This window comes from Phyllobates terribilis, unplaced genomic scaffold (genome assembly GCF_046119375.1).
Source record: "Phyllobates terribilis strain yellow unplaced genomic scaffold, ASM4611937v1 Scaffold_7__3_contigs__length_470593459, whole genome shotgun sequence".
Lineage (NCBI taxonomy): Eukaryota > Metazoa > Chordata > Amphibia > Anura > Dendrobatidae > Phyllobates > Phyllobates terribilis.
This window is the reverse complement of record NW_027362767.1, coordinates 409,312,629-409,326,050: the sequence shown is the minus strand read 5'-3', so window position 1 is coordinate 409,326,050 and position 13,422 is coordinate 409,312,629. Positions and strand designations below refer to the sequence as shown.

Sequence of the window (13,422 nt, the reverse complement as noted above, 5' to 3'; positions counted from 1 at the left end):
GCACCCGACTAAGTGGAACTAACCCAAGAGGCCAGTAACAGTGTCTGTGGGTGACACTACTGCTTCTTCCGCCAATCCCCTGTCCATGGCGCATGCCAAGATGCCTCCCGCCCTGCATCTGTCATTGCACACTCTTATTTAGCACCATCAGCAAGCACGTCCACCTCCTTGTCCCAGCACAGCATTCAGTTGTCACTACCCCAGTCCTTGGAATGCAAGCAAAAATATGCAGCCAAAGTCCCACAGGCCACACTACTAAATTCACACATTTCGCGAATGCTTGCATTTAAAATGGTTTTTCCTAAATTTTGCCAGCCGCTGCACTCACTGCAAACCCTATAACTGGATAGCAGACCCTCTCCTTTCTAATGGGAACATGTCGTTACTGTGACCCAGCTCTATGTGTCTTTAAATTGTTAGTGGGGTTTTTCCTAAATTTTTACAGAAGTTGGACTCACTGCATACCGTATAACAGGATAGCAGAACCTCTCCTTTGTAATGGGAACGTGTCGTTACTGTAGTCCCAGCTCTATGTGTGTTTAAATTGTTGGTGGGGTTTTTCCTAAATTTTGGCAGCCTTTGGACTCACTGTATACCCTATAACTGGATATCAAACCCTCTGCTATCTATTGGGAACATGTCGTTACTGTGGTCCAGGTGTTCCACCCCTCACTGTGTCTGGGATGCAGTTACTGACAGCTCAGCCATCCAATCTTGTACAGGGGCGTGCTGGAGCTGTCAGTACTGTGATTGACAGCTCAACCATCCAATCTGGTACAGGGGCGTGCAATAGCTGTCAGTGTGGTGATTGACAGCTCGGCTGACCAATCTGAGACTGAGAGGCACTGGCTATCTTCAGGTGTTAATTATCCCAGTTAAATGCCTGGCTACTTAACTGAGCTGTTTTCCCCAGATCTCTGCCAGACATACATTCAGCTAGTGTGTGGTTTGTTCTCTGTGCCTTGGGTTCTGCTTAGTGATTTTCTGTTGCCTGACCTTGGACCTTGTTCTGATCATACGTCTGTTTAACCCCTACTCCTCTGATCTGCTTTCCTCCTGGTATTCTGATCTACGGAAGGTTACCTGACTACGCCTTTGCCTCTTCCCTCTGTTTATGATGTACCCTCCTGGCTTTGACTTCGGACTCCTTGACTATCCCGTCTCACGGCCTGGCCATGAAAAGTGACTCAGCGCCACAGAAGGTCTATGTGTGTTTAAATTGTTAGTGGGCTTTTTCCTAAATTTTGGCAGCCATTGGACTCACTGCATACCCTATAAGTGTATAGCAGACTGTCTCCTTTCTAATTGGAAAATGTCGTTACTGTAGCCCAGCTCTATGTATGTTTGAATTGTAGTGGGGTTTTCCGAAATTTTGGCAGCCGTTGAACTCACTGCATACCCTATATAGCAGACTCTCTTCTTTCTAATGGAAACATGTCGTTACTATGTCCCAGCTCTATGTGTGTTTAAATTGTTAGTGTTTTTATTTCTAAATTTTGGCAGCCGTTGGACTCACTGCATACCCTATAACTGTATAGCAGACCCTCTCCTTTCTAATGGGAACATGTCGTTACTGTGGCCCTTGCAGTCACAGCATGGGCATTACCACTATAGGAGACCCACTCCTTTATAATGGGAACAACAAAGCATAGCCGACTGCTGGCCCTTTAAGAATAGTAAGTCTGTAAAATGGTCTTTGTGACTTTCACAATCCCTCCTTCATTAATGAAACAGGATGTGTCTGATGATGTCTCACACACCACATGGCCAGATAAGGTTGTAAAATGTTAAAATTACATTTCCCAATGAATGCATTTGTCACGGTTGAAAGCAATGCAAAAGTGCAAAAAAGCATCAAAAATGCTACGTGTGAACATAGCCCAAGGTGTGGAGGGGCATTTTTGTCTTTGGCTATTTATTTTGCCTTATATACAAGTCATTACCCTGGAAAGGATGTTCCTTAACATATTCCCCAGGAAAATCCATTTTGGTTTGTCAGCTAAAAGTGGCCAAATACCTCTGACAACGTTGCTGACAACAGTGACCTGGGAGTCATAAATGCTTCCAGGGGTCTTCCCCACGCTGTTCCCATGAAATTTGAGCACTGTTCCCATTGATTTGGGCAATTTTTAGGCCCTCTGCAGACTGCCGGGGGAGCCGCCAGAAAAATCCTCGAGTTTCCCATAAACTTACATTGGGCTTGTTACTCGGACCGAGCACTAGAGCATTCCAATTTGCTCGACTCAAGCAACGAGTACCCGAGCATTTTAGTGCTCACTAATCGCTAAATGTTCTAAATGTTACACTTTATATTTAACACAATATTCATGGTGTTCTCAGTCAAGTGTAACTTAGACACTTTTCAGTTGTCCAGCAACTTCGACTTCAATATGCCCCTCTCATGTCCCCAAATCAAGAAATCAAGCAATGCATAGTCTTGAATCCAACTGCACTTCTGCCACTGGATTCAAAAGGGGGTAAGATATAGAAATTGACCTATTTTTATATTTCCTAACGGAGGAGGAAATAGCAGACATACATACAGCCCATGATTATGTTGCTCTGATGCAACAAGAAATAGCAGGATTTGCCCATGTCTCAGATGAACCCAATGCTAATTCAAATTTTGAGGTTTTTCTAGATGGATCCAGATACTAAGATGCTGCACTGGATATGCTGTGGTTACACAACATGAGGTAATAAAGCAAATAAGCTGAACAAGTCCCTCCTCACCTGGTGGCACAAGAGGCCGAGATGAAGGCACTCAATGAGGCACATAGAGCGACAAAAACTATGATGGCCAATGTGTATTTGGAAAATAGATTTTTCCTAATGACAAATGGTTAACCCATGAAAATGCAGAGAGTGTACGAGCCCTGATGGAGATTCTTCTGTTAACAACTAAGCCTGGAATAGTGAAGATAAAATCTTACACCCAAGAAGACACCAATAAAGATAGAGGAAATGCTCGTATAGACGCAGCAGTGAAAAGACCCAAAGTTTAGAGTCTGGTACCAATACAGACCATGACATCAGCTGCACCTGTCACTCCTAATATTCGTAAGTCCTTGCTCTATCAGGAAAAGAAGCAGATGGAAATGCAAGGAGCCCAGCTGACTGAGAAACATTTGTGGAAAAAGAGGGTTATGCTTTGTCTGCCAAGAGCTCCCTACTCCATAATGGACCAGGTAACCAATGAACTAATACATTTTGTTAAAAACAGGTATGTGTGCTTTGGTGGACACGGTAAGGCTGGTTCCAAGGACCAGTACCCAGGTAGCCAGGTAAACCTAAACTTGTATGATGTTTCTTTGACACAACATAGAAAAACTGCAAAGACCTCTCAGAAACACACTCCTTGTCCGCTCTACTCATTCCAGATATTGCAGATTCACTATATACAGCTACCATGAGTAGGTGTATATGAGTTCTTGCTTGTTTGTGTTCATTTCTTTTCAAGTTGGCCTGAGGTATTTTTGGTACAACAAGCTAGGTTATTGCTGAAAAACTCTTGAAGTAGGTGGTATGCAGATATGGGGCTCCTGAAGTTATAGAAAGTGATAGAGGTACATATTTTATAAGAGAGGTCATAAGGGAGATTTTGCAGTTTCTGGGAATTGAAAAGGCTTTCCACACTCATACTATCCATTGAGCAGTGGAAATGTGAAAAGGCTGAATGGGATATTAAAGTTAAAAATCTAGAAAGCAAAGAAGACCAGCAAGCCATGGACCAAATGCTTGCCTTTAGCTTTTTTTTCATTAAGATACACTCTAACTAGAAAAAACAGGTGTATTTCCATATGAGACACTTTTTTGTTCAGCCCTTAGAACAGGATTATATTTCCCTCAATTACTTCAGATGCTGCTGATAGCTTGACCAGCTATGTAAAAGCCTTGCATAATCGACTAAGCATTGTACATAAACGGGTGTATTCTTCCATTCCAGACCCTGAATCAGTGTCAGGAGCACAAGATTTCAAGCTAGGAAACTCGATAGTCGAAAAAAGACATCTGAAAAGGAGCCATGAGACAAGACTTGATGAGCCACTTCTGGATCTCCTAACGACAACAACTTTAGTGAAGCTTGAGGGAAAACCCAATTGAATATACACCAGCCACTGTAAAAGAGTCACACCATCAACAAAATGAGGGTATCAGCTAATTGTAGTCACTGACCAACACATTAATGTAAGACTATATCACAGCAAAAGGAGGCAGAATGTATCAAATCATATTGGTCTTATGGGGAATCTTCAGGTGAGGGATGATACACAGAAAACAGCTGAAATAAGAGAGAAATAGTTGCAGGACCATGACACAAACAAAGACTCGTGGTGGAAGAAACATTCGCTTTCATGAATCAATTGGTTCAAGGATCTAAAAGGGTGGTTCTTAGGGATTGTACAAACATATATGCAACTATTATTGTCTTTTTTATGCTTCTATATGTAGCCATAAAAGTGCTAATCTATGTTATACCCAAGGTAATCAGGTCCATATGTAAAGGAAACATTGTCAAAAAAACCCTAGTTACATATTGTGGACCCCAAGAAAGAGAAGATCCATTGTTGTGATACAATTCAGATAGGGAACTGTGGTGAAGCAAGTAGGAACGTTCCAAGAATGCGAGTAGTGCACTCCTATGTACCACCTGAAATACACATAAATTCACAAAAGGGGGTAAGGTGAGAGAATGGATTCCATAACTTCATAATGGACTCCAAAGATACACTCATTCAGTTATGAATGTATCTTTCTTGTCTCATAACTCACGGTGATCAAATAACACTGTGGTGCAGTGAAGTTTCACATTTCTATTCAGGCTCCTAAATTTCTATTGGTTACATACAACATTCGTCTGCAAAATTCCATTGTTTGTGACACTATTTAAACTTGAGATGTAGATTAATAAACCAGAAATCCTGCTTAGTACACCATGATAAGGCTGTGCTGTTTGACTTCTGAGCCGATGTAAAACATATCTTACTATTTGGAGTTCAAAAGGAATAGAAGAGAGTGGATTTCACTCACACCAGGAAACTTGATGAAGCTGAGCTGAAGGAATGGACAGCATCGGAAAAATTGTAGGAAAAAACAAACATGTAAAATTTTGTCTCAGTGGGAAGGGGTTAAAATGGATCTGTCAGCAGATTTCACAATACTAACTGCATACGTGATTTATAAGTACACCTGATTACTTTCAAAAAGTTGCAGTACATAAAACTGTCTTCAACCTTATTTGCATAGCTAACCCCTCTCCCATAAAACACCCACTTTTTTTAAAAATGGGACAAGTATGACCTTTTTGTAGGCCCATTTCTGAAAACCTGAGAATGACTAAAAAATGTTAAGAACATAATGGGGGTGAATCATTGATAAAGGTGTAGCACACTCAAGTCTTAATGAAGCGTTCACTGGAGTACACTGACCTGATTCATTAAGTGGCATGTGCTGCATAATGAATCAGGTGCGTCTGATACCCAATGGATGCCATTGCACCTGACTGCTGTACAATTCTAGAGTAAGTTACGCAACTTTAGTGACAGCATGACCACCCCCGTCACTAAAGTTTGACTGGAAATTGATCACTCTCTGTTCCGTCCCTGCAAAACACATATTGACCTACTGTTAGGAGGGCGGTTGCAGACAACTTTATTTTAATGGTACGCAACCGACCCCAGGGGCCGCAATGCAGCCTAATGGACTGCTGCTGAACACTTTCCGGGTGGAAAGGAAAGCGACAACTAAACTGATAACCCGTCCGTGTTAACAGCACACCGGACCGGGTAAAGCGATACGCTTTATCTCCGTTAACTGCACGGAGGGAGAGCGACTGGCGACGCACCTATCAACTATCTTAGCCCTTCGTGTTAATGCACACGGAAGGGTAAGACGGTTCGCACAATCTCCAAGAACCGCAGGGAGACGTGCGACCGTGGGAGAAATAGTAGCCCTGTCTTTGATACAGGCGCTACGCTATGGGGAATGGCGCTAAGGCGGTTCACACAATCTCCAAGAACCGCAGGGAGACATGTGACCGGAAAAGAAGCAGTAGCCCTGTCTTCGGTACAGGCGCTACGCTATAGCAGTCGGCGCTAGTATGTGGGTGTGATACCTGTAATAGTGGGGAAGGGCGTAGCCTTCCCTTGAGACTGAGAGAGTAAAAGGAAGAGTTCCTGAAGACAGACCTCCCCAACTGTGGTAGGCCAAGCTAAGGGGGTTAGCTTTAGTGGTCCGGTTGGTAGAGCAGAGGGGGAACTTAGTGCCCTTATCAAGCCTAGAGAGATATAGAGCTTGTTCCTGGTATAGTTCCTTCTGGGCTGTAGTACCTGAAAACAGCCACAAGATGCCACTGTTCGGGGTGCAGATGTCAGGATGAGTCTGCTAGCCAAGCTATAGACAGTGATGGGTTAAGGTTCTGTGATGACAGCTCACTGAGGGTGGGCATATTAGGAAAGTCTCTGTTTTAATTTCCTGAATCAGGAAGTGATAGAGTAGTACAAGAAGGGATTGCGACCTGATGAGACAGCCTTACTATAGTGGCTGATAGGGTAGACGGGAGCTCCGAACCCTCAGACAGTGAGATCCCAGTGCGCAGTTCTCCCCACGCAAGAGCACGAGTCCTGTTCGCTCGCCGTAGAAACTCACCAAAGCGTAGTGAGGACACGGGGCACTTCTGGTCTGCAGGCAGCAGAGGAAGCTAAACAGTACTCCAAGCAAAGACGTGGGGGGAGAGATATCGGATCCGTTCACTGTTAATACAGAGGAGTCTCTAGGGCCAGGAATTATAGCCACAGAGATGCTCCGCTTAAAGAAGGAACCAGGGCTGAAGCAGTTAACGGCGCCTGTGAGGGAGATGATTACCTGTCGGGCCTTATCCATTATATCTGACTGTAAATACTGTAAATATTCCTCTTCCCCAAGTAAAGTCCAAGTTCTGGTTAAGAACCTCGTGTCCTCTGAAATTATTGCTGCCCTGGTCCCAGAAGAAAATTGCCTGGAGACAGCCGTGATCGGATGGCGTGAAGTAAGTGAAGAGCACTACATACACAGCCACACTTCAGAGAGAGGATTGTCTGTAGGGTGCCATAGCGAGAGGGGGCTACAGCTCGCCCACGACTACCTCGCTGGGGCACCTTACATACCCACCGGGTATTCATGCACTCAGCCGGCGTGCTACCGGACTGAGCAGACCCGCTCTATAAGGCTCAAGCTACCTGCCTGCATAAAGCTATGGCTCTTCGAGGAGCCCAAGAGTACAAGCGTGCACACCACAATCAACCAGCTCAAAAGATCTGAGCGCGCCACCATGTTTGTGGGCGGGCCTTTTATAGATTAAGCTCTGCCCCACTGTCACACCATTGGTGACGCCAACTGTGACCAATCAGGTGGTGCCCGGTCACCGGATCAGCTGGTTCCTGAACCACCAATCACGGTCCGCCATGTCACGGGCATGCTCAGTGTGATGTATCTTGGACTTAGGCTGCCGGAGCCCTGACTCCCTCCGCTACCTATACTTCATAGTGCTAGGCACAAACACCCAAGATACAACCCGAGTATCTCGTGCACTAGCTAGGCGTCGGGACTGACAGAAATGCTGTGCAATATCAGCCCCAGCTGGACCTGAATGGGAGCCCACAGAATCCTCAAATGGCTCTGAACAAATTTCAAATCCAGAAAACGCCCGACGCCTAACATTATCCCCCACTTTAACATACTCCTCAACTTTGGCCAAAATTTTAAAAGGGCCAGTAGAGTGGGGGGTAAAGTTATCAGATTCCTTGCATACTTTATTTTTGCGTGCAGTGAGCCACACTCTGTCACCCGGATAGAACGCGGGAGCGGTACTACAAGAAGAGTAAAACGACTCACTCTCTGTGGAGTCGGCCACGGGTAACAGGTGGCAAAAGCCAGCCGAACTTTGACAGAATGATCTATCCCCCGCACAGATGGCACACGCAAGAATATGCGCCTTAACATCCTGGCGCCACTGGGGCCACCAATACGACCGTTGAAGGAACTTAGTGGTACGTTTGACCCCAAAATGACCTCCGATCTTAGGGGCATGAGCCCAGGAGAGCACCTCCTTTTGTAGATTAGGAGGAACGAACATCCTCCCAGGGGGAAGAATAAGACTGGGCTCGTCATCGTCCCTAGCCATATTCATAGACTGGGACAAAAGGTCTATTCGGGGATTCTTTTTGACACAAACTGATGAGACCTGGGTCTCGGGGACAGACAAAGAATCTGTGCCAGGGGTCAAATTAGTAGTAGGCTCAGAGACTACCCTCCGGGTGACTGGTACCATACATTGGGACTCACAATTCTTTCCCCAGGAAGAAATCCTCCCCAATCAATGTGTGGAGCATGAGTACTTAGCCATGGAAGACCCAATAGCACCTCATCTAATCCCCCGGGGATAATAAGGAAGGAGATAACCTCCCGGTGACCCTGAGGGAACGACATGGTGAGGGGAACAGACTGATGAGTAATCTATGTGTCCAGCCGAGAACCGTTGACCACCCTGATGTTCATGGGCTTTGGCAGTGACTCCATAGGGATGGCATGCCTCTGGGTAAATGTGAGTGACAAAAAATTGTCGTCTGCACCAGAATCCACCCCGGCCTTGGAAACAACCGTGGCTGCGCCGAAGGACAAAGTCACCTTACATAATAAATTAGAGGAAAGCGCCCCAGAGTCTAATGCACCTACTCCAACGGTGGTTAAACCCACTCGTTCTCCCAACTGCTTGGAACCCTTATTAATGGGGCACTCCAAGAGATGTACAGGTCGGGGACGAGAGGGGCTAGAGACAGTCCGGGATATATTCATAGCCTCAGGCTCCGGGTCGGAAGCCGCAGGTTTGGAAATGGGTCTGGAAAACGATGGTGCCAACCGATACTGAGGTCCGGGGACTTCCAGCTCTAACTTATGTTCTGCATGACGCAAATCTATTCGTTTAGCTAGAGAGATTAACTCCTCCAGAGAGGTTGGAATCTCCCTGGTAGATAGAGCATTTTTTACATGCCCAGCCAGCCCCCTCCAAAACACCGGGATAAGCGACCACTCAGACCAATCCAGTTCAGCCACTAAGGTTCTGAACTGGATGGAATAGTGGCTGGCGGTGGCTGAACCCTGGATCAACGCAAGCAGCTTAAGGGCCATATCACGCGTGACCTGAGGCCCCAGAAAAACACTCTTTAGGGCTTTAAGGAAACAACCCGCATTAGATACTACGGGGTCATTCTGCTCCCACAGTGGAGTAGCCCACTCCAGAGCCCTGTGGGTGAGTAAAGAGATAACATAACCCACTTTGGCTCTTTCGGAGGGGAACCATGCCTCCAACATCTCCAAGTGAATGGAACATAAATTAATAAAACCCCTGCAGGCCTTACTATCCCCAGAAAATTTCTCCTGGAGAGCAAATCGGGGTAATGGGGCACTTGCAGTGGTTGCAGGATTCACCGCAGCCGAGTTAATAATATTGGCTGCTAGAGTAGCCGCCTGGGAAGCTACTGCAGTGATATCAGCGACCGGAGCAGTTTGTTCCAGAGTTCTAAGTCTGGTCTCCAGTTGCTGTACGTAACGCTGCAGTTGTTGGTTGTCGGCCATGTTCGGCAAGACCCTGGTGCTCAGATACTGTTAGGAGGGCGGTTGCAGACAACTTTATTTTAATGGAACGCAACCGACCCTGTGGTCCGCAATGCAGCCTAATGGACTGCTGCCAAACACTTTCCAGGTGGAAAGGAAAGCGACAACTAAACTGATAACCCGTCCGTGTTAACAGCACATCGGACCGGGTAAAGCGATACGCTCTATCTCCGTTAACTGCACGGAGGGAGAGCGACCGGCGACGCACCTATCAACTATCTTAGCCCTTCGTGTTAATGCACACGGAAGGGTAAGACGGTACGCACAATCTCCAAGAACCACAGGGAGACGTGCGACCGTGGGAGAAGCAGTAGCCCTGTCTTTGATACAGGCGCTACGCTATGGGGAATGGCGCTAAGGCGGTTCACACAATCTCCAAGAACCGCAGGGAGACGTGTGACCGGAAAAGAAGCAGTAGCCCTGTCTTCGGTACAGGTGCTACACTATCGCAGTCGACTCTAGTATGTGTGGGTGTGATACCCGCCGAGTATTCATGCACTCAGCCGGCGTGTTACCGGACTGAGCAGACCTGCTCTTTAAGGCTCAAGCTACCTGCCTGCATAAAGCTATGGCTCTTCAAAGAGCCCAAGAGTACAAGCGTGCACACCACAATCAACCAGCTCAAAAGATCTGAGCGCGCCGCCATGTTTGTGGATGGGCCTTTTAAAGATTAAGCCCTGCCCCACTGTCGCACCATTGGTGACGCCAACGGTGACCAATCAGGCGGTGCCAGGTCACCGGATCAGCTGTTTCCTGAACCACCAATCACGGTCTGCCATGTCACGGGCATGCTCAGTGTGATGTATCTTGGACTTAGGCTGCCGGAGCCCTGACTCCCTCCGCAACCTATACTTCATAGTGCTAGGCACAAACACCCAAGATGCAACCCGGGTATCTCGTGCACTAGCTAGGCATTGGGACTGACAGAAATGCTGTGCAACATCAGCCCTGGCTGGACCTGAATGGGAGACCACAGAATACTCAAATGGCTCTGAACCTATTTCAGATCCAGGAAACGCCTAACACCTAGCTTCCCTGGACTGATGTGTAAATGCTAAGAATCACAATCATTTTGTGCAGATGCAATGTTACACAAAAAATTTGCAACTTATTAATGTGCTTCCGCAAGATATCTGACATAAGCAGTTTAAAAAATAAATTTATTGCACAGTACATCTTATCTCTGGTACCTTTTTGTTAGCTTCTTCCATACATTTTTTCTTTAGTTATCAGAACTTGCATCATGTGTCCTTTGAGTTTCTACCATTGAAGTCTTTAATCCCTTTAGCTTTTAATGACACAAGGGAAATCCTCAAATTCTACAACTTGTCTATTTAAATCCCTGCTTCTATTATGACCAAGCTCATACATTCATGCACAATAACCCCAACGCAATCATTTGTTTATTTATTCCCCTGATTCCATCACTACCAAGTTCCAATTTATTGTCAATACATCGGACACTTTCCTCTTCCCTTTGTTTGCTGGATATATAGTTTACATGTGCCATGTTTCACCTGAGGCTAAGAATATGCTTCCATTCCTAGTATACACAAATGACAGGTAATACTGAGAATACTTAGCATTATTGATATTGTAATAAATGCCTTATAGAAATTCTTTGTATTATTTACAGACAGAAAATCTGTGTGATTGGCCAACATTTACCAAAATGGCGTAATTTACCCTAACTCTTTAGTGCATTAACTTCAACTCTGCCACTCATTATTTATCAGTCAGCAGTTTAATGATAGATTTACAGCAAACTTTTTAAGCATGGTAGTGCTCTTTAGAATATTATATAAGGGCCTAAGATCAATATGTCAAATGTTGCAAGTTTTTGCAAATTTTGACTTTTCATTCAAGGATAATTGGCTGCAAAATAAATTTGTTCCACACAGTTTTTTAAGACAGTTATGCTCTGTCTGGAAAATGCAGCTTTTTTTCATACTTTTATATATAAATGCAATTATAAATATGTCATACTTTATGCCTAATGAGTTAACCACGACTATTTATCTCATCATTTTTATCTTTTGCTGTAAGTACTAAAAAAATAATGTGCTGAATTTATTAATGTCTTATGCCAATGAAATGTCTCAATTTGTGCAAATATTTTGGCGTGCATGCAAATATAATTGTCACACATTGACTTTTTTCAGAATTTTTTTTTTATCAATTTTACTGTGGTCTTGAAATTTTGAATTGATTTAATTTCACAAAGTTAATGGATAATAGAAATGTGAACATAACGACTTCTTTCATCATTACCGGGATCTCAGATGAGCCTTTAATGCAATGTTTTGTTTTCCTCCTGATCCTGCTCATTTATCTCATCACACTCGGAGGTAATATCTCCATCTTCCTCCTTGTTTGTCTGGATCACCATCTCCATACACCCATGTACTTTTTCTTGGCCAACTTGTCCATCTTGGACATTAGTTGCTCCACAATAACTCTTCATAAAATAATTTTTTCTTTTATATCAGGAGATCACTCTGTCTCAGTTCTTGAATGTTTTGTGCAGATTTTTGTGTTTTTAGTATTCACTGCTGATGAGCTGTTGGTTTTAACAGCTATGAGTTATGATCGCTATGTTGCTATCTGTAACCCTTTACATTACCATCTTGTCATGAACTCTAAACTGTGTTCCCTTTTGGCATTTTTATGTTGGCTTTTTGGTTTCTTTGAAGGCATTCCTGTTTTTTTTGGGATCTATAATTTAACGTGTTTTAAATCCTTCAAGATGGACCATTTCTTCTGTGACATTATGCCTGTCCTGAAGTTGTCATGCAGTGACACATCTTTCCTTCAGCTCTATATTCTCACTGTAGGGTGGTTTCTTACTGGTTTTACCCCCTTTGCTCTTACATTCATCTCCTATATCTTTATAATTGGCACCATCTTTTCTATACGTTCTAGTAATGGCAGACGTAAAGCCTTCTACACTTGCTCCTCGCATCTTACGGTGGTCATCTGCCTCTATGGTTCTCTTGTCTTGCAATACCTGAGGCCAACTTCATCCATCAATTTAGGTTCCAATAAATATTTCTCTTTGTTTAATGCAGCTGCTGTCCCTATACTGAACCCCCTGATCTACAGCCTAAAGAATAAAGATGTAAAAGCTGCTGTTAAGAGAAGAATATAATTTGTTGCAGTTTCATCCAATACTCAAGCATATGAGAGCGAAGTATAAACCTCTCATTTTCAGCACACATTCAATTAACATAATGCAATTTCTTTATAAAATCTAAGAACAATGAAAAAACTTAAAACTTAGATCAAATTTTTACAACTTTACTTTAATGTCTCATAGTAATCTTAAGATCTTGAGAACTGAAGTCAGTCAGTATATACTTAAACCCCAATTCATTAAGCGTTTTTTGACAAAATAATGGTGTAAAACTTCTTGAAATGTCACACTTTTTGCACAACTCAAAATTGCACCAAATTTTGTGACTTGTGGTGCTTTTTCCACTAGTCCTGGCCATCCCCAACCCTTTGAGCAGTCGAATGAGCTAGGAAGAAGTGTGGCCAAGCACAGCAAGACAAATTATTTATAATGTAAACCACAAAGGTAGTGTAAATTACAACAGAAATGTACTCCAGCCCTTGCCTAGCATATATGTTTGGTAGTGGCACTTGACAGTTAAAAGATGCGCCACGTTCATTAAAAAGTTGCATGTCTCTTAGTGATTTTTGGCACATTTTACTCCAGCGCTACCTTAATTGAGACTAGCATGCAAGAAGCATTCTACTTGAATTTTCCAA

At 44.0% G+C, this 13,422-nt stretch overlaps 1 protein-coding gene across 1 annotated transcript; it reads left to right on the top strand.

The window, feature by feature from the left end:
• The first annotated feature begins 11,878 nt into the window (after positions 1-11,878).
• Positions 11,879-12,799, top strand: LOC141153283 (olfactory receptor 5V1-like). Its single transcript, XM_073637993.1, has one exon. It carries the CDS (start codon positions 11,879-11,881, stop codon positions 12,797-12,799), a length of 921 nt encoding a protein of 306 aa, XP_073494094.1.
• Positions 12,800-13,422: the final 623 nt, after the last annotated feature.

What these genes read in the sequence shown, in the direction of transcription:
- LOC141153283 (XM_073637993.1), top strand. Translation starts at nt 11,879, where the DNA reads ATGGATAATAGAAATGTGAACATAACGACTTCTTTCATCATTACCGGG.